Consider the following 23,108-nt stretch of genomic DNA (forward strand, 5'->3'; position numbering starts at 1 on the left):
CTGACCAAGTTTGGTAAAGATCGGATGAAAACTATTTGAATTAGAGAGTGGACACGAAAAGTTTGACAGACTGACAGACAGACTGACGGATAGTGCGAAAACTATATACCCCCTTTTCTTCGAAAGGGGGCATAAAAAGAGACAGACAGACAGACTGGAAAAGAGACAGACAGGCAGACAGACAGACTGGAAAAGAGACAGACAGGCAGACAGACAGACTGGAAAAGAGTCAGACAGGCAGACAGACAGACTGGGAAAGAGACAGGCAGGCAGACAGACAGACTGGAAAAAAAGAGACAGACAAGCAGACAGACTAGAAAAGAGACAGACAGACTGGGAAAGAGACAGGCAGGCAGACAAACAGACTGGAAAAGAGACAGGCAGACGTTCATGGTAATTCCTGTAAACCCCAATCAACTTCATAATGGGAAGTACCAATATCTCATAGTAAGTTTTTGGCTGTTCAATTAATAATGTACTAACTATCTACATGTTTAGATACTAATTTTTCCAAAATGTGACAGATCATTAATTAAACTGTTGTTTGTTTTTCTTTCAATAAGTTTTAACAATCTTCAGTTTCCTTCATATAAATAATTTATACAAGAATGACTATTTGTTACCAAAATGACATTCAGTAGAGCAAGAAACTTTAATTAATAAACTGTAGTCTTCACCTGATCACGTTCTTTTATAACATCTCCAAATGTGTTTTGTGATTCAGAGCTTGACTTCAGTTTGTCAGCTGCAAGAACAATTGTCATAGTTTTGAATCTTGTCTTACAAAAAAGTGCAAGTAAGCATACAAAAATTGGTTAATGTTTAAACCTATAATGAGCAGGTGCTTAAATTTTATTAGTAAAAGTATGTGAATACATGTGATATATTGCACAAACAACCTGTTTTATCAATACGAGAAAAATGTTAGCACAAATTCTAATTACAGTTATCCAGTTAATAGAAATTTGTGATAACACTTTACCCTGTCTATTTAAACAAGAGGGCCTAAAAGGCCCAAAGTCGCTCACCTGAGATTCAAAGGAACTTACCCGTTCTGTGCAGCCCAAGATGTTATTAGAACAAAATGTTCTTACCAACTTTTATGACTAGTCACTAGTCACACCCTGGCAGCCACGTTTTTCAACAGACCAGAACCATTTTCATACACATCCAAGATATAATTTAAACAAATACACTGACAAAGTTTCATGAAGATTCATAAGTCCATAAAAGGAAAAATGCCCCGCCCACTGATGGCCATGTTTTTCAAGCAACTGTAACCATTTTCGAACTTGCCCAAGATATCATTGGGACAAATCTTCAGACAAAGTTTCATAATGATCGTACAATAAATAATATGGCTTCTAGAGTGTTAACAGGGTTTTACTATAGCTATATAAGGAACTCATCCAAGATATCATTGAGACCAATCTTCTGACCAAATTTCATGAAGATTGGACAATAAATGTGGCGTCTAGTGTGTTAACAAGGTTTAACAAAAGCCATATATAGCCATATAAGGAAAAATGCCCCGCCCCCTGGTGGCCATGTTTTTAAAGCAACCAAAACTATTTTCGAACACATCCAAGATATCATTGGGACAAATCTTCTAACCAAGTTTCATGAAGATCGGAAAATAAATATGGCCTCTAGAGTGTTAACAAGGTTTTACTAAAGCCATATAAGGACAAATGCCCCGCCCCCTGGCGGCCATGTTTTTCAACCAACCAGCATCATTTTTTAACGCTTCAAAGATATTATTTGGATGAATTTTCTGACCAAGTTTCATGAAGATAGGACAATAAATGTGGCCTCTAGAGTGTTATCAAGATTTTACAATAGCCATATATAGCCATATATGGAAAAATGCCCTCGTCACCAAACAGCTCGGAAGTGAATGGCAAAGAGTGATTGCAAAGATGAGCATAGTCACTACGCAGTTCTGGCCTGAGGAGATCTCTCCTTGTGAGATTTATCTGTCGGTTGGTGTGCGCCAAAGGGCTTAGGCATTGTTGCATTGGTCAACGAGGGGGTTCATCTTTGAAGACCCCTGTTTTAGACATGCCATTTCATTCACTGTTTAAGCTGAAATAGTAGCTGCCTGAATCACCAATATTTTGATGTTTTGAAGTTTTTTGTCTGTCAACCTAGTGTTGTGTGAGATGGCATCCCAAATAAGCCTATTTGTCTTAACCACTGAAAGGCCTTCACAATTTCCTGGCCTAGCAAGTTTCTCATCTTTGATCAATTCATCGTACCGATCGTCATCGATTCCATTATGGAAAAGATCATTGATATTGTCAGCTAATGTCTGATCGATATCCTTATTAACTGTTTCCGTTGACTGAAACTTTTTTGCCATTGACTCAAATCTGCTGTGGCTTGCTTCGTCAGCCGGTCACTTTCGCGAGTTTTGAGTTTCTGAGCCATGCCCGACAGGCTGGATTTCTTCTATATCATCCGACTCGAAGCACTCACCCTCTTCGTAATAACCGTAGCCATCATCATACGTGTCAAAGTTATGCGATTCGACTTTTTCAAGTCGTGCTCCCAAGTCGGTCATTTTTTCACTTTGTTTTATTATAGAGTCTTGCATACTTTTTAGAATCGCTAACATTTCAACGTTCGTCGAGTCCTGATTTGCCGACTCCTGACATTTGGAAGTGTCGAGCGTCTCCGACACTGGTTTCGATGGCAATTTTTTCTTTTCAGAAAGTTTAGCTTAGCAAATTCACGCCTGATAACACAGCAAACGACGTCAGTGATATGACGAAATAGAATGCCCTGCCCATTGACAGCCATGTTTTTCAAGCAAACGTTACCATTTTCAAACTCATGATCCAAGATATCATTGAGACCAATCTTCTGACCAAATTTCATGAAGATTGGACAATAAATGTGGCCTCTAGAGTGTTAACAAGGTTGTAACAAGGGAGTTAACTACCGGTATTAGAAAGTACGTACAGGTTATCTTTCTTTAACACACTGTTCACATGTTTTCACAATATACATATAGAGAAAACTTCCCCACCCCCTGGCGGCCATGTTTTTCAACCCATCATGACCATTTTCGAACTCATCAAAGATATCTATAAAATCGATCTTTAGACAATTTTTTTAATAGATAAGACCAAAAATGTGACTTCTAGGATGTTCACAAGCTTTTTTTACTATATAAATATAAGGAAAATGACCCCCCCCCCCCCCTGGCGGCCATGTTTATTTACTGATCTGAACCATTTTCAAACTCAACCTCGTATCAAAAAAAACAAATGTTCTGACTAAATTTCATGAAGATTGGACCAAAAATGTGACTTCTAGAGTGTTCACATGTTTTCAGTATATACATATAGAGAAAACTGCCCCACCCCCTGGCGGCCATGTTTTTTCACCGATCTGGACCATTTTCGAACTTGTCGGAGATATCAATAAAACCAATGTTTTGACCAAGTTTCATGATGATTGGGCTAAAATTGTGACTTCTAGAGTGTTCACAAGGTTTCTCTATAGCCATATAAGGAATACTGCCCCGCCCCCTGGCGGCCATATTTTTCAACGAACCGGAACCATTTTTCAACTCAACAAGCATATCATTAAGACAAACATTTTGACAAAGTTACATGAAGATTGGGCATCAAATGTGACTTCTACAGTGTTCACAAGGTTTTTCTTTTTTTTTGACCTAGTGACCTAGTTTTTGACCCAGTTTTGAACTCGGTCAAGGTATCATTGGGACAAATGTTTTGACCAAGTTTCATGAAGATTGGACAATAAATGTGTCCTCTAGAGTGTTCACAAGGCAAAATGTTGACGACGGATGACGGACAAAAGACGATCACAAAAGCTCACCGTGAGCACGTTGTGCTCAGGTGAGCTAATAAAATATATGTTGTGTATGAGAAAAGTGATTATGTTTCATCATCAACGAGTATTTGAATGCGATTATGTTTCATCAATCAACGAGTATTAGAATAGTGATTATGTTTCATCAATCAACGAGTTTTAGAATAGTGATTATGTTTCATCAATCAACGAGTATTAGAATGCGATTATGTTTCATCAATCAACGAGTATTAGAATAGCGATTATGTTTCATCAATCAACTTGAACTGCTGCATGGCACAATGGTAGCAGGTTGGCTTTTGCTTTAAGAGGACCTGGGTTTGAATCTCAACGATGGAATTTTTTCTTCATTTTTTTACCTTACAATTATAATTATTTAAGGCTGTAAAAGAACATTATAGATTTGTTAGTAAACAATATTTAATGCCTTTTTTTAAAAGTACCATAGTACACACAGTTTCATAGTTTCAGACACCATAAATATGGCAAATGCACCTTTTCATAAATGTCAATTAACAAGCAAATTAGCCTATCAAATCACAGTTGTATAGAATGGTCACATCCAACCCTCAAATTGGAGTTTCATATTGCTTGACAAGTATGTTACATGCATATCTGTACACAAACCTTACTAGAGACAACTACCCCCCCCCCCCCCCCCCCCCCCCCCCCCCAACCTGCATCAATTTCATATGTGCGAAAAAAAAACCTGACAAATTCAAAAGAGTGAAAGCCATATGCCCACACTTCTTCAAAGGGGACAAGGTAAAGACATAATTACCTTGAAGCTGAGCAATTGTCTTCTCAAACTCTGTCACCACTAACCTGAAATGAAACATTTGCATAATTGAAGGGGAGGTTTTGTACTTGACATGTAAAAAATATCTCTCAAAATGGTATAGTTATCAGTCATTCACGTCAAATATCAATTGAATAGTACTTCACAATCTAACTAAATGTTCACAAGAAATAGCTGTAATTTTGTATGTAAGTTAGCCTTTGATGTGCTTACTAATGAATTACATACACCTGGCCCATTATACAATATGGTTAAAAACTATGACTGTTAAAATATTTTTTATTCACAGGCTTTGTAAAACAAGGATATCAGTAAAACTGATGAATGCTCCCCAATGATGCTTTGTCGATATATGGGTTAATTGTGTGGAAAAAAGTGAGACCTTGAGAAAATCTAATATTAGCCTCAGTGACCTTGACCTTGACCCCAGTGACCTCAAACCTCATCAAAAGGTAGAGGTCCATGCAAGGTACCTACATGCCAAATATATAAGAGATCGGTCAAATATTGAAGGCGCTATGAGAAACTGTAACCAAAGTGTGACTTTCAGAAAATCTATTATTAGACTTGGTGACCTTGACTCCAGTGACTACAAATCTCATCAAAAGGTAGAGGTCCATGCAAGGTACCTACATGCCAAATATGAAAGAGATCGGTCAAGTATTGAAGGTGCTATGAGAAACTGTAACAAAAGTGTGACAGAAAAATATATTATTAGCCTTGGTGACCTTGACCCCAGTGACCTCAAACATCATCAAAAGGTAGAGGTCCATGCAAGGTATCTACATGCCAAATATGAAAGAGATTGGTAAAGTATTGAAGGTGCTATGAGAAACAACAACAAAAGTCTATTATTAGCCTTGGTGACCTTGACCCCAGTGACCTCAAACGTCATCAAAAGGTAGAGGTCCATGCAAGGTACCTACATGCCAAATATGAAAGAGATCGGTAAAGTATTGAAGGTGCTATGAGAAACTGTTACAAAAGTCTATTATCAGCCTTGTTGACCTTGACCCCAGTGACCTTAAATGTCATCAAAGGGTAGAGGTCCATGCAAGGTGTCTACATGCCAAATATGAAAGAGATCGGTAAAGTATTGAAGGTGCTATGAGAAACTGCAACAAAAGTCTATTATTAGCCTTGGTGACCTTAACCCCAGTGACCTCAGACATCATCAAAAGGTACAGGTCCATGCAAGGTATCTACATGCCAAATATGAAAGAGATCGGTAAAGTATTGAAGGTGCTATGAGAAACTGTAACAAAAGTCTATTATTAGCCTTGGTGACCTTGACCCCAGTGACCTCAAACCTCATCAAAAGGTAGAGGTCCATGCAAGGTACCTACATGTCAAATATGAAAGAGATTGGTAAAGTATTGAAGGTGCTATGAGAAACTGTAACAAAAGTGTGACAGAAAAATCTTTTTTATTAGCCTTGGTGACCTCGACCCCAGTGACCTCAAACGTCATCAAAAGGTAGAGGTCCATGCAAGGTATCTACATGCCAAATATGAAAGAGATCGGTAAAGTATTGAAGGTGCTATGATAAACTGTAACAAAAGTGTGATCATACGGATGTGCGGAAGGACAAACTGGCAACTTTATATATATATTTATCATACCACCGCATTGATATCTGCCTGATATAACTTTGCCTGATATATTTTTTTATATCATGGTCAACAGTCAATGTTTGGAGTTACGTGGGATTTGCAACAAAGTCAACAATTTCTATCAACATTAATCAGGTTCAACAAAACAAACAATTTGATACCAAGAACTCATATATTTTATTCTAGTTTAAAGTCATAAATCACAAAAACATTTTTTTTTAAATAACCACAGCCCGCACTACAAAGTTAAATCACGTCATCAATGGGACAATAATTCTTAAATATCCATATAGTCATTGCACTCACAAGTGTTGCACAGAAAGTCAAGGCAAATGATAACTGTATGCTAATCCTCAACGTTTTAACAAACGATTAAACACGCTTATGTCAATATTGACACCATCATCAAAATGTCAATTTCAATACACATCTCCAAAATGGCGTCTCCAAACTATTCGGTGAAGTGTGTTTTTCGATTAAATTTGTCGCTGCAGTCCATTCTTGATCTCCAATTCAATACGTTTATAATTAAAGCGGGTGTACTCCTCTCATTTGTTGTGCAAACAACTTTTTTTCTCTATACGATGTTTAAAATAAGCGAATATTTGTGTCGTCTTTTCGAACGCTGTTGCTACATTTATGTCAACGTGTAAAAGCCGGATCAGCAAAATCAGCGGGGATCCGTACATTTTAAATATAAAAAATGGATTGTTTTGCAGATTTAAAAAAACATGTGGTATGATAAACAGAAAAACAGGTTACTGTCCCATCATTTTGTAATATATCAGGCTCGGCACGAATAAAATAACGGCTCGGCAAGCCTCGCTGTTATATTATTCTAAGCCTTGTCTGATATATTACAAAACGATGGGACAGTAACCTGTTATTCTCTATATATATGGGGAGCATAAAAAACAACCATTTTATTTAAAAACAAGAGCTGTCTCCATAGGATGACATATGCCCCCGAAAAACGCTTTGAACGAAGTTATGAGCATTTTTCGAAACCAAAACGCAGAAGTGGAAACCTAAACGCTGACGCTAAGTTCAAGGTCAAGGAAAGGGGTCAAAATTTGTGTATGGTGTGCCTTGTCCATATACACATGCATACCAAATATGAAGGTTACATTTGAAGTGACATATGAGCATTTTTCGAAAACTAAACGCAAAGTGTGACGGACAGTCAGACAGACAGTACGATCACTATATGCCCTCCTTCGGGGCATAAAAAAATAGTATCTATCCAAAACAACCAATTACGTAATTAATTTATTTTTCAACATATGTTATGGTTCGACTGGAAAATTCAATTTACAGAAAAACGTTAGAATACTGTTATCATTTCATAAGTTGAACAGTGTAAATTATCTATAACTGTTTTTTTGAAACAGAAAAGTACCATTTGAAAGCACTGATTTTCCCTATCCATCAGAGTAAACTATTAAACAAATACAATAACCAAATGTTGGCACTCACTTCATGTCCTCGTTAGCCGACCTCAACAGGAGCACCTGTTCATCCAGGTATGCAATCTTCTTGTCACGGTCTGCCAGCTTCTTGCCCCACTCGCGCTCCTTGTTGAGTACTTTAGTGTTGTACTCCAGCTCTAACTCCTGCTTCATCTTGTTCCAGTCCGACTGAGAGTACTTCAGAACCTGATCACAAATACTGAAGTGACTTATTTTCATTTACAAGACATTTTGCAGATTAATTAAAACTGGCATTTTCTTTTGATCTTAAATTTGTGGGTTTTCTTGTAAGCTCTGATATAAGAATTCGGACTTGAATAATCTTTTGACACTTGATTTTGTGGCTGAGCAGACCAATAAAAATACATGAAAATTAGTGTTTGACAAATCCTATTGGTTTCAGAGTAGTTGAAATTATGAGGGCCAAATCAATTTCAATCAATTTATAGCATTACATTCATTTCTAAAACCCAGGCAACAGTGTAGAGAATAAGGGGATGAGGACTAAGAGCAATGTTGTTTGATAATCAATATAATGTCATGACAACACAAGAAGATACACAAACTACCTATTTTTTGTTTGTTTCATGGACCAGAAATGCCAGAATTATTTGAGGTCGAGTGCTTTTTATATACATGTAGAATGTTAAGCAGACATAATATAGTTTCAGCATCGCAACCCTCTATAAAGAATGTCATGACAACACAAGAATGGACTTGCTTTTGACCAACAATTGTGCAAACTATGTGGAATAATTTTATGACATGCAATTCTTTTAATAATATATATCATAACAACACTTAATCAGAGGGGGTAATCACATTATAGCCCAGATGGCGACGGCCATGCTGAGACAGTTATTTTTTGCTGTTTTGTACCCTTTATTACTTTTGTTTAATTTTTAAAAGTCACTCACTTTCCAGCCATATCAGTAAAAATGTGATAAGCGTTTATATCGTATTAAAATTTGGTTTATATCTCGACTTTACTCCCCACAAATTTTCGTAGTGGAGCTGTAATTAGGTCAGCCCTCTAAGGTATTTTGCAGTGAGTGAAGTTGAGATATAGAGGAATATTAAAATGAAATAAATGCTAGTAACTTCCTTGCTAATATGGCTGGAAAGTGAGAGGCATTTAAAACATTAATACAAGTAACAAAGGGTATTAAACGGCGAAAAATACCTGCCTCAGCAAGGACGTCACCATCTTGTGTTTCACGTGATTGCCTCCTCTGTTAATGATGTGATCAATAAACAAGAAGGCCATGATGGCCCTGTATCGCTCCAATGTTTTTTATTTGCAAAAAAACGTGCAATGCGCATGGGTTGAAATGTACTCAAGCATGTGACTTTCTCTTTCTATCCCTCGTCCCACTGGGGGTTTAAAGTTGGAAGGGTGAGCATTTTTATATATGGAAAAAGTTACTACCGTGTAAACTAAACAGACTTAAAAGCCCGGGATTCGTTGCACAGGTCCTTTGTTTATAACGTAGGTACATTTATCTCTCCAAAAGATATTGTCGTTCTTTCTATGTCACATATTTTTAGATGCTGAAGATCAAATCTGATTTGAAACAGATTCACAAGACCCATAGGAATCAAAATGCCTTAACCCTTTACCAAACGACACATTTTGGACTTTCCCAATTTGAAAGAGGTTGCAGACGTCAATTAAATTAAAATGGAATATGAAGGAAATGATCAGGTAGGGTAGAAATCATTGTGACAGAAGGAGAAATTGCTCATCAACCCACACATCCCTAAGACCAAAAGGCCTGAGAATATTATGATAATCTAAAGATTATTTCTTTATATTTATAAATGTATTTAATTAAGTAATACATTTGACTTCTAAGATCAATTCATAACTTATATTAAGAAAATTATAAAATGGTCAGAAATATATATGGATTGTTGAGCAATTGACAATCATATCCACAATTCATGAGTCACGATTCACAAATGGAACAATGAATCATTAGTTATTAAAAAGCAGCATATACGATAGTTAAGAACATTGCACTTCATTAATTTCAAAACCTTCTCTTGGATACAAAGTTTGAGTTTACCATGCAGAATCATATATTGACTTTTCTTGAAATAATTATGTTCATGGAAGTTGTGTTTTTAAAATCAATAATATATTATTAAACTGGTTTAAACACTACAAAAACGACATGAAATTAACATGTCATCCAAAATATTTTCATCCGGATATATGGTCACTTTTGACATATTTAAATAAAACCCGACTTTTTTCAGTTTGCAAGAAAAACATTCATAACACATGTTCTTACTTCAATGCCTTTGCAAGCAGTCACCATCTGACCTAAAATGGCACTAAATGACAGGGTTTTATCTCATGTTTTCAAGATGTTGATGTTGTTGTTGGTCACAGCCAAACGGCCGCAGTAATCTCCACTGGTAAACGTCATATGTTCAGTTTTGTGAGCCCTGGGGCCGGGTCAAATTTGAGCCCAGGGGAATAATTTGAACAAATTTGGTAGAGGACTATTAGACATCACTACATACCAAATTTAGTAGCCCTAGGCTCTATAATTAAGAACAAGAAGATTTTTAAAGTTTGCACACAATAAGCCTTATTTAAGCATATGTTCATTTTTGTGACCCATGGGGCAAGGTCAAATTTGTTCCCAGGGGCATAATTTGAACAAACTAAGTAGAGAACTATTATATGTCACTACCTACCGACTTTGGTAGAAATAGGCCCAATGGTTATGGACAAGAAGATTTTTATAGTTTTTACAAAATGGGCCCGATATAAGCATATGTTCAATTTTGTGACCCCTGGGGAACGGTCAAATTTAATCCCAGGGGCTTAATTTGAACAAACTTGGTAGAGGACTATAAGATGTCATTACATACCAAATTTGGTAGCCCTTTGCCATACAGTTATGGACAAGAAGATTTTTAAAGTTCGCACAAAATAGGCCTTATATAAGCAAATTTTCGATTTTTTGACCCCCCAGGGCAGGGTCAAATTTGACCCCAGGGGCATAATTTGAACAAACTTGGTAGAGGACTATTAGATGTCACTACATACCAAATTTGGTAGCCCTACGCCCAATGGTTATGGACGTAAAGATTTTTAAAGTTTTCACAAAATAGGCCTTATAAAAGCAAATTTTCAATATTTTGACCCCCGAGGCAGGGTCAAATTTGACCCCAGGGGCATAATTTGAACAAACTTGGTAGAGGACTATAAGATGTCACTACATACCAAATTTGGTAGCCCTTGGCCCAATCGTTATGGACAGTTAGATTTTTTAAGTTTTCACAAAATAGGCCTTATATAAGCAAATGTTCAATTTTTTGACCCCCCGCGGCAGGGTCAAATTTGACCCCAGGGGCATAATTTGAACAAACTTGGTAGAGAACTATAAGAAGTCACTACATAGCAAATTTGGTAGCCCTAGGCCTAATGGTTATGGACAAGAAGATCTTTAAAGTTTGCACAAAATAGGCCTTATATAAGCAAATTTTCAATTTTTTAACCCCCCAGGGCAGGGTCAAATTTGATCCCAGGGGCATTATTTGAACAAACTTGGTAGAGGACTATAAGATGTCACTACATAGCAAATTTGGTAGCCCTAGGCCCAATGGTTATGGACAAGAAGATTTTTTAAGTTTGCACAAAATAGGCCTTATATAAGCAAATTTTCAATTTTTTAACCCCCCGGGGCAGGGTCAAATTTGACCCCAGGGGCATAATTTGAACAAACTTGGTAGAGGACTATAAGATGTCACTACATACTAAATTTGGTAGCCCTACGCCCAATGGTTATGGACAAGAAGATTTTTAAAGTTTGCACAAAATAGGCCTTATATAAGCAAATTTTCAATTTTTTGACCCCCCCGGGGCAGGGTCAAATTTAACCCCAGGGGCATAATTTGAACAAACTTGGTAGAGGACTATAAGATGTCACTACATAGCAAATTTGGTAGCCCTAGGCCCAATGGTTATGGACAAGAAGATTTTTAAAGTTTGCACAAAATAGGCCTTATATAAGCAAATTTTCAATTTTTTGGCCCCCCGGGGCAGGGTCAAATTTGACCCCAGGGGCATAATTTGAACAAACTTGGTAGAGGACTATAAGATGTCACTACAAACTAAATTTGGTAGCCCTAGGCCCAATGGCTATGGACAAGAAGATTTTTAAAGTTTGCACAAAATAGGCCTTATATAAGCAAATTTTCATTTTTTTTAACCCCCCGAGGCAGGGTCAAATTTGACCCCAGGGGCATAATTTGAACAAACTTGGTAGAGGACTATAAGATGTCACTACATACTAAATTTGGTAGCCCTACGCCTAATGGTTATGGACAAGAAGATTTTTAAAGTTTGCACAAAATAGGCCTTATATAAGCAAATTTTCAATTTTTTGACCCCCCCGGGGCAGGGTCAAATTTAACCCCAGGGGCATAATTTGAACAAACTTGGTAGAGGACTATAAGATGTCACTACATAGCAAATTTGGTAGCCCTAGGCCCAATGGTTATGGACAAGAAGATTTTTAAAGTTTGCACAAAATAGGCCTTATATAAGCAAATTTTCAATTTTTTGGCCCCCCGGGGCAGGGTCAAATTTGACCCCAGGGGCATAATTTGAACAAACTTGGTAGAGGACTATAAGATGTCACTACAAACTAAATTTGGTAGCCCTAGGCCCAATGGCTATGGACAAGAAGATTTTTAAAGTTTGCACAAAATAGGCCTTATAAAAGCAAATTTTCAATTTTTTGACCCCCTGGGGCAGGGTCAAATTTGACCCCAGGGGCATAATTTGAACAAATTTGAAAGAGGTTCACCACATGAACATTCCTGAGAAATTTCATCACAATTGGACCAGTAGTTTAGGAGAAGAAGATGTTTTAAAAAAAGTTAACGCACGCACGCACGCACGCACTGACGCACACACGACGGACACAGGACCATGACATAAGCCCCGCTGGCCTTTGGCCAGTGGAGCTAAAAAAAAATGGTGAAAAAAATGTCTGAATAAATATTTAACCTAGAAAATAACTTTACCAGAACTTAAAGAGAGCAGATCATGTTTTAGTGAGATTTAAATGACATTAATATATGCATACTGCTGTTATATGTATACCACCATAATATGTCTTCATTTCTGCACAAAAAGAAGGCAAGCTTAAAACATAAACAAGAGGGCCTGAAAGGCCCAAGGTCGTGTACCTGAGATTCAAAGGAACTGACCTGTTCTGTGCAGCCCAATATGTCATTAGAACAAAATGTTCTTACCAACTTTCATGACTAGTGAACACCCTGGCAGCCACGTTTTTCAATAGACCAGAACCATTTTCATACACATCAAAAATATCATTGGAACAAAATTAATCTTCTGACCAAGTATCATGATGATTGGACAATAAATATGGCTTCTAGAGTGTTAACAAGGTTTTACTATAGCTATATAAGGAAAAATGCCATGCCCCCTTGGCGGCCATGTTTTTCCACCAACCGGAACCATTTTCGAACTCATCCAAGATATCATTGGGACAAATTGTCTGACCAAGTTTCATGATGATCGGACAATAAATGTGGCCTCTAGAATGTTTATTTACAAGCAAATTTGTTTAATTGATATCCCCCGCCAATATACTTCTGGACACAAAAAGTTGTCTGGACGGATGGACAACGCCAACGTGCATCATCATCTTATCCATATATATATACTCCTACAAAGATTCAATGAAATCTGTCAAAGCACTTCCAAGATATGGCTCTGGACACACACAAAAGCATTTTTTCAAGATACAAAGGGCCATAACTCCGTTATAATCCAATTGTGTACAATGCCATTTGGCATGCATCATCCTCTTATCCATATATATATACTAATATCAAGTTTCAATGAAATCCGCCAGAGCACTTCCAAGATATGGCTCCGGATAAAAAAAAGCATTTTTTCAAGATATAAAGGGCCATAACTCCGTTTGTTTAATTGATATCCCCCGCCAATATACTTCTGGACACAAAAAGTTGTCTGGACGGATGGACAACACCAACGGGCATCATCCTCTTATCCATATATATACTCGTACCAAGTTTCAATGAAATCCGCAAAAGCACTTCCAAGATATGGCTCCGGACACAAAAGTGCCGGACGGACGGAAAGACGGACGGACAAAGCCAAAACAATATCCCTCTGCCTATGGCTAGGGATAATTAGGTTTTACTAAAGCAATATATTGCCATATTAGGAAAAATGTCCCGCCTCCTGGTGGCCATGTTTTTAAAGCAACCAAAACCATTTTCGAACTCATCCAAGATATATCATTGGGACAAATCTTCTGACCATGTTTTATGAAGATCCGAAAATAAATGTGGCCTCTAGAGCAGGGATCATATTTTCCCGCAACATCAATCGGTCCGGATATAAATGGGGAAAAGCATCCGAAAACGTATATCCGAAATCATGACAAATTACGTTAAAATATATACCATTGATTTTGCCATTCATGAAGGTGGTATAATACATGTACAAGTAAAATTCCCTTAGGCATTTTTTTTAAACGGAATGAGTTTTCTCAACTGGTTTTATCATTTGGTATTTCATTGTTGTTTCGTGTGCTGTTTTATCAGACTTTTTTCAAAGTTGTCCATATTATTAATCTGTGTAAGTCTATACCGATGTTTTAAATTGTTGTCGACTCGATAATAGCTTACAAACATGCACTGAACCAAACAAATGTCTGTGCGTAGGTTTGCTACTGACAACAACAACCAAATATTTAATAAATAATGTGTTGTCAAATAACCCACGGCCGATAGTTTAGATGCGTAGGGATTAAATCACGAGAGCGAAGCATTTGAAACCACGCATCTAATTTTCCGGTCGTGAGTTATTCAACAACAAAGTATAAAGTACACAAATTATTTCGATTCTAACACGGTTTTACTAAAGATTTATTAAATGTATATTATTTTCCTTGTGTACTATTTTATGTGAAGTTCCGCCCATAAAAATAACTTTCGGCTGTTCTGTCGATCAGATCCGCGACTTTCATTCATAATTATATTACCGGATTATAACGCTGGTGGAAAATGTATCGGCATGTTTATTTCTAGTTACAGCGCGTGCGTTCAGACGCGTCTTTTCGGATGCGTCTTTAATCCGCTGTTCACAAGTTTATGGTTCTTGGTCTGACGTGCAATAAACCGGTCCTGACCGGTTTAGAGACTGCAGCGAATGGTTTATCACATCTTATCGAGATAAGAATGTCATAAGGGTGTGTTAGCATGTACACTGTGTAATTGATTTCATGACATGAGAATTTTAATAGCAAATAAAATCGGACCGACTGTTTGGGATTTTCAATCGGTCTTTCATGACCCCAATCGGTCTAGGACCGACAAAACCGAAAAAAATATGATCCCTGCTCTAGAGTGTTAACAAGGTTTTACAAAAGCCATATAAGGAAAAATGCCCCGCCCCCTGGCGGCCATGTTTTTCAACCAACCCGCATAATTTTTGAACTCATCCAAGATATTATTGGGATGAATCTTCTGACCAAGTTTCATGAAGATCGGACAATAAATGTGGTCCCTAGAGTGTTTACAAGATTTTACTATAGCCATATAAGGAAAAATGCCCTGCCCCCTGGCGGCCATATTTTTCAACCAACTGGCATCATTTTCGAACTCATCCAACATATTATTGGGATGAATCTTCTGACCAAGTTTCATTAAGATTGGACAATAAATGTGGCCTCTAGAGTGTTAACAAGGTTTTACTTTAGCCATATATAGTAGGGATAGCATCGAATACCTATATAGGTATTCGAATATTCGCAAATCCATTCAATTTAATATTCGAATATTCGCATAAAACGGCAGGATTGATTTTACTTCTTTTACTCAGTTTCGTTTCCAGTAGGGATATTAAATATAAATTGACAAAGAAATACCATTGAATATACAATTGTTGTGTTGAGAAATAGAAAGAAAATGTAGCTTAATTGTAAAAACAAACTTTGAAAAAGCCTTTTTAGGCGAAATATATCCGAAAAGAGTGAAATTTGTTCTGTGTTAACTTCCATTGTTTTGTAAGTTATATCTGTTTACTGAATACGAGGTTATTTATTAACGTTGCTATCGAATAATTGTATCGCTGTCGGCTTATACTATGACCGATACTTTAAACTGTTTCTTTGATGGCTGTTTGACTTTATTACAAACACTTTCCAGTGAACCAGGATGCTTAACAGTGACATGATTCACAGATTTGTAGTAGACCGCGCATATGTAAAAGTATTTAACACACATTACACGTTGCGGTCTTCTTATCAACAGATCGTGTAAAGTATTTTCCTATCTCCGAAGGGGCTGGTGGCATTTTCAGATGTAAATTATGATCCCTTATCACAAATCATTGTTCTGAAGTTTTCTACCGACAATTTACTTTATGAATTAATATCCTTTGTTAAATTTGAGTAATTCACATATTTTAATGTCTGTTCCAACTCTGTGATCACAGAAACTAAATTATTATTTGCAAGTCAATTGAAGCCCTTAATTGGCATCTAATTGACAAACAACAGTACGGGCCCTTTCTTAGAGTTTGTATATTGCATTGCGCAATTTAAGTAATTCACAGATTTTAATGGCCGTTCATACTGTGATCACAGGAACTTAATTTGTATTCGCCAGTCAATTAAATCCGTTAATTGGCACCTCAATGACAAACAACAGTTCGGGGACTTTCTTAGAATGTGTATATTGTATATCGCAATCAACGCTGATACGGGTCGCGTTATCAGTTTGACACAAAGAACGTCACATCAAACATGTTAATCTCAAATGATTTGGGTCGCGACTCGCAGGTCATTAAATATTAGGGCTATTACGTTTGAAAAAAAAATCGTATATCAATTCTTTTATTCGAATACTGACCATTCAATCGAATATTCGAATAATTTTGCCATCCCTAATATATAGCCATATAAGGCAAAATGCCCTGCCCCTTGGCAGCCATGTTTTTTAAGCTTACATAACCATTTTCAAACTCCTCCAAGATACACTGTAACTCCAATATAATGTGGATGACGGGGTCCAAGCCACGCAACAGCGTTATCAACAGACAGTGTTATAAGTTTTGAGCTTATTTATTTAAGGGGGCTATAAAAAAAGGTATTGTATAGCCTATAATATAGGTCCTGTGTATTGTCATGCTGTGTTGTCATCCGCAAATACATGCATATAAACCGAATCGAACGATAACAGCATACATACTGCTTTTCTAATGTGCACATTTATCCGATAATCCAATATAATTACAACATCACTTACGAAACAATAATGTTAAACATTTATGACAAGAAATATGTTTACGAATTTCATAAACAAATTCATATGCCTAAGCCATTTTTCAGAAAAAATAGTACAGTGAATTGGGACACAATTTTCATTGGACGAGCGAATTTAGATTTAGATTGAATGCAATACGATACATGTACAAAGAAATGTTTTATTGCGTCATACGCAGCATGTAAAAAAACGTGCTTTCCGTGGACTTTCTGATAACAGGCAAAAATTTAAGTGCATCTCTGTTAACTATTACACTGCGTTAGCATGTACATAAATCGTAAGGATTTTTTAATTTATTTTTCGTATACGTACTGAAACATTAAACATACACAAAGATCTTTTTATTTATAAAGCATGTATAGCATATAATAAACGATAACACACTTACACAGCCATAGTTTATATACAATGAAATACAATACACGATAAAAACAAAACTTAAAACATAAACAGGTAATCGTTTTAAATAACTTTAATTTGATAATTATTCCGCTTGCACTTGCCTTATTGAAATTAACCGCTCTGATAGGGAATACATGTAATAAACACGGACTCACGAGTTTTCACACCTTTATTGACATTACAAAACAGATTAGCACCAATTAGCTGTGGAGTGTCGTTTAAACTCTAATCGATTAAAATCAGTTAAACCGACGGATAAAGCAATCAAGCTGTGATCACCGGCTTCTTTGAATTTTCTGAAAATACATGTTGCATAACATGGATTTGAATCAGAAATGTAAGGCTGGAGAAAAAACGGGAGCCAAGGACCCCGCGCGTTATGTTGGACACAGCGTTATAACGGACCGCACTATATTGGAGTTACAGTGTATCATTAAAGGGACTGTCAACCACGACGACAAAGAAAAGACAAAATGTAAAATACCGTATTTTGTTTACAGTTATTAATTTATATTGATTAAAATATCACGACTGGTATATTACATTCCTTGAAAAAAGTTGTTAAGTTTTCATATTTTCATTATATTTGGTAATAAATTTTACTGGGTATGTCTACCAGGTAACTACCAGTTAACTATAAATAACGCCAGTAGATTGATCATCATCGTCGTTGTGCATGCGTAGTGAATTATATATATTTAATATATAAAATGATCAATCTACTTGCCTTAATAGTGTGTATATGTCACCTATTTTTGCGATGTACTTTTGATTTCACATCGCAAAATATTATTACCGAATATACTGAAAATATGAACTTTTTTCAAGTAATGTAATATACCAGTCGTGATATTTTAATCAATATAAACTAATAACTGTTAAAAAAAAAACGGTATTTTCGAACTTTTCTTTTTTCCTCATTTGTGGTTGACAGTCCCTTTAAGGCAAATCTTCTGACAAAATTTCATGCAGATTGGACAATAAATGTGGCCTCTAGAGTGTTAACAAGGTTTTACTGTAGCAATATAAGGAAAAATGCCCGATCCCTGGCGGCCATGTTTATCAACCAACTGGCATCATTTTTGAACTCGTCCAACATATTTTTGGGATGAATCTTCTCACCAAGTTTCATGAAAATTGGACAATAAATGTGACCTCTAGAGTGTTAACAAGGTTTTACTATAGCAATATATAGCCATATAAGGAAAAATGCCCCGCCCCTTGGCAGCCATGTTTTTCAAGCAACGTAACCTTTTTCGAACTCATCAAATATATCAATAAGACCAATCTTCTTACCGAATTTCATAAAGATTGGACAATAAATGTGGCCTCTAGAGTATTAACAAGGCAAATGTTGACGCCGCACAACGGACAACGGACAAAAGGCGATCACAAAAGCTCACCATGAGCACATTGGGCTCAGGTGAGCTAAAAACAGATCTCATGACAAACAACAAAATGATCTCATTCTATTGTGTGGGTATGTTTTTTTTTCAAAAGTGTGTTAACAGAGAACTAATTTGAATCCAGGGAAAGTTAAATCTTAATTGCAAACTTCAGGACAGGCCATGTGCATGCATGAGCACATAATGCTAGAATTCTTGTATTACTTATACTTAAATAATACAATACACATATATCCACATTTATATGCATGTAACAAAGGATATTGAATGTAACTAATATGTAACTAAATTAGCTTTCAAATTTAGCATAAACATTCTACAGGACAAAAACTTTTACTAGAGAAACCAATCACCAAACATTAAAGCATTTCAACCTTATAAATAGTACTAGAAATGTGTTTGTAGGACATGGGTGCCCCACACATTCATTTTTTTCCCTTAGAATTCTTCAAATGCTGAAAACAAACAAGAATATCAGTGAAACTGATGGATGCTCCCCGATGATGGCTTTGTCAACGTATTTGTTAATAAACACCTAAAAATATCTATTATTAGCCTCTGTGACCTTGACCTAGTGACCTCAAACCTCATCAAAAGGTAGAGGTCCATGCAAGGTACCTACATGCCAAATATGAAACCGATTGGTTAAGTATTGAAAGCGCTATGAGAAACTGTAGCAAAAGAGTGACGGAAAAATCTATTATAAGCCTCAGTGACCTTGACCCCAGTGACCTCAAACTGCATCAAAAGGAAGAGGTCCATGCAAGGTACCTACATGCCAAATATGAAAGAGATCAATTAAGTAATGAAGGTGCTATGAGAAACTGTAACAAAAGAGTGACGGAAAAATCTATAATCAGCCTCAGTGACCTTGACCTTGACCCCAGTGACCTCAAACCTCATCAAAAGGTAGAAGTCCATGCAAGGTACCTACATGCCAAATATGAAAGAGATCGGTTAAGTATTGAAGTTTCTATGAGAAACTGTAACAAAAGAGTGACGGAAAAGGTCTATTATTAGCCTCAGTGACCTTGACCCCAGTGAACTCAAACCTCATCAAAAGGTAGAGGTTCATGCAAGGTACCTACATGCCAAATATGAAAGAGATCGGTTAAGTATTGAAAGTGCTATGAGAAACTGTAACAAAAGAGTGACAGAAAAAGTCTATTATTAGCCTCAGTTACCTTGACAACAGTGACCTCAAACCTCATCAAAAGGTAGAGGTCCATGCAAGGTACCTACATGCTAAATATGAAAGAGATCGGTTAAGTATTGAAGGTGCTTTGAGAAACTGTAACAAAAGAGTGACGGAAAAAGTCTATTATTAGCCTCAGTGACCTTGACCTCAGTGACCTCAAACATCATCAAAAGGTAGAGGTCCATGCAAGGTACCTACATGCTAAATATAAAAGGATCAGTTAAGTATTGAAATAGCTATGAGAAACTGTAACAAAAGTGTGACGGAAGTAAGGAAGGAAGGAAGGAAGGACAAACTGGCAACTATATGCTCCGCCGAAATTTTATTTCGGGGAGCATAAAAAGAACCAAGATAGGACAAAACCAACTTGTTTCTCAAAAAGTGAGCCATGACTTTGTTGATAAAAAAAAATTGCATGAAAGAACCCAGTTGCCCTATTTCAATTCCTGAAGAATATGTTCATAAAGTTTAATCACTCCAATGAGTATACTTTTTTAGTTACACGCTGTTACGCACAATACAAAAAAATAAAACAAATTAAGGCACTTAAAAGTGCTGATGCAAGTTTTTTTTATAAACACAGATAACACCTATGCTAAGCTAACAAACTTTTGAAAAAATCCCCTCATCAAATTTAACTAATTGGTTTTGGTTTTTGTTCAGCATAACAAGTAACCACATAAACCTTTAATTTTTGCCAGAACAGACAAGCGCAATTCTATATGCCCCAACCCATTCTAAAGTGGGGGCATATACAAAATAAGTGAAAGGCGCAAAAAATAACTAATTCGCTAGTTATTTATGCTATTTAAGTTGTAGGTTGCAGCACAACAAAACCACATTGAACCAGGTGATCAAGACAAGTGTACCACAACATCTAATACACAGATCAGTAAGTTTTTCACCTTTGAAGGAAAGGTGCCCAGGCCCTAAAGATGGGGATATTTAGGACAAAAGGGGGATAACATTTTTTTAGATAAGCATGATTACAGGTTTTTATTCTACTTTGCTATAAAATATTTAAGTAATGCTTTTCTACAAAAGCTAAATTATATTATGCCAAAATTGGTTGGATAAATTGCTGGCATTATTTACAAAAACGACTCCATCTTAAATAAATTTTTCAAAATATACTTCAGAAGAACGGAGAAGAGGAAATGGGGGTAAACTCCCCCCCCCCCCCCCGGCATAAAATCACTGCAAATCCATATAGGGCAAGCAAACAGGGAAGGAAAGGTACACAAGACCATAACACAGTTTACTGAAAAACATGCTTAAAACCAAAAAGGGCAACCCACAAAAGAAAACAAAAAAATTGGTTGTCAAACTAAACATGGTATATACTCAGAGTTTTTTTATTATAGTGAACAAATAACTTTATGGCTATGCAGTAAAACAATGTGCTAGCTAAGCTTACAAACTGTGTGAATTACCTACACATAATTAGATTAACCATAAAGCACTGTAATTGCTTTTAAGTGCATTTACACTTTGTAGCAATTATCACTTCAGAGTGGTTATCCATGAAACGTATACAAAACAAGAGCACCGCATAGCGGGTGCCAACGCTTGGCTGCGGGTGCAGTTTTGAATAAATGAAAGATTGTCAGACGATTTTTTTTTAATAAGAGGTCACAGTGACCTTGAACTTAGACCTAGTGACCCAAAAAAGGTGCGGCGTGTATAACTCATAAAGGTGCAGCTACATATGAAGTTTCAAAGTTGTAGGTAGAAGCACTTTGATTTTAGAGCCAATGTTAAGGTTTTAGCACGATGCAGACAGCGGACAAGCTGGCTATGACAATACCTCGGGTTTTCTCCGAAAACAGCTGAGCTAATAAGCACACTTAATAATGTAAAATATCCATAAGAAAACTTTTTAGGTACAACATCTGATTGTCATATCAATTCCGTATTCCATATAAAAAAAGAAAAAAAATCATTATAACAATATATGTGTTATTTTTAGTTCAAACTAAATTTACTTTAGCTTCAGCTACAGCCTTCAACTTCTTGAAATGCATTCAAGTTCTTTTCCTGGGTAGAACCAGTACTCCATGCCTTTGGGAAAGATGTACAGAATGCTCCCAGAAAGGAAATCGAACCCATGATATCAAGGTTGCTCAGCCAGTATCCAATATGCAATGGTGACCGTATTGATTTGTTGTTGTAAACAATAGAAGCAAATGACCAAACAAAATTTACCAAATTTATATTAACTACAAACTTGCAAAGTACTATTAGAACTGGAGGGCTGGCAATATATTCGTTGAAGATGCTTCGGATGTCTGGACATTGTTCCAGAAGTATATAAACCGCAAAATTGCTAACATAGCCAATAACCAAAGGTGATCAAAGGGTGCATGGCACAAAGGTTACACACTACTACACAATACCTTATCGTCACCGGATTCAGTACTGTCTGTATCCTACAGATGTTAGAAGTCAAGACGGTTTACATGAAGCAATGCATGATCATAAAAATCCACAAAAATCTGAAATTTGGCATGCATAAGTAACATACATGCACATACAAGGCAGTTACTCAACTAATTGTTATGCACAAAACATTTTTCATAAAGGTTACATGTATAAAGATAAAGCTGTTTGACATGCATGCAACACATATAAACATGCAGAAACAGACATACATATAAATAATTCGGACATTTATTTGGTTGGCTAAAACATCACTAAGAAACACAGAAAAGAAACATCACACCCAACTGGCCAAAGTAAACATCATTGACATCCATCACAAAACTCAGTTTTTGAAAAACATCCTTCATTATGTATTTCCTCCAAATTTTGACAAAAAATACTATGGGCATTTTTTAACCATATAGAAAACCTTGTTACCAAACATATATAAATGCAGTGATGCATATTCACAGAAGCCCAGCAGCCTATGGACATAAACATTTTTGGTAGCCCTGAAGATTTTCTGAGAAAATTCCTATGCCCACCGTATATATATATATATAAGAAGCATTGAATGAACAATATATATAACCTAAAAAATTAAATTTT

General features: G+C 36.4%; 1 protein-coding gene across 30 annotated transcripts in view; it reads right to left on the minus strand.

Moving 5' to 3' along the window:
* The window catches only part of LOC127858832 (transforming acidic coiled-coil-containing protein 3-like), a 164,936-nt gene that overhangs the window by 109,664 nt on the left and 32,164 nt on the right, over positions 1-23,108 (minus strand). For 6 of the 30 annotated variants that reach the window (XR_008039076.1, XR_008039077.1, XM_052396134.1 and 3 more), the window contains exons 12-15: positions 22,475-22,507; positions 7,732-7,910; positions 4,625-4,668; positions 678-745 (exon numbers count right to left, since the gene is read on the minus strand). The exons of 15 other annotated variants lie outside the window; for them this stretch is intronic. Coding sequence is in view for 13 of the 15 variants with exons in the window: in XM_052396134.1 (XP_052252094.1) it covers positions 678-745; positions 4,625-4,668; positions 7,732-7,910; positions 22,475-22,507 (324 nt within the window). In the remaining 2 variants the exon portion in view is untranslated. The remainder of the gene's footprint in view (positions 1-677; positions 746-4,624; positions 4,669-7,731; positions 7,911-22,474; positions 22,508-23,108) is intronic. 9 more of the 30 variants (XM_052396155.1, XM_052396148.1, XM_052396145.1 and 6 more) reach the window with 4 other exon arrangements.

Source organism: Dreissena polymorpha, chromosome 14, assembly GCF_020536995.1.
Source record: "Dreissena polymorpha isolate Duluth1 chromosome 14, UMN_Dpol_1.0, whole genome shotgun sequence".
Classification (NCBI taxonomy): Eukaryota; Metazoa; Mollusca; class Bivalvia; order Myida; family Dreissenidae; genus Dreissena; species Dreissena polymorpha.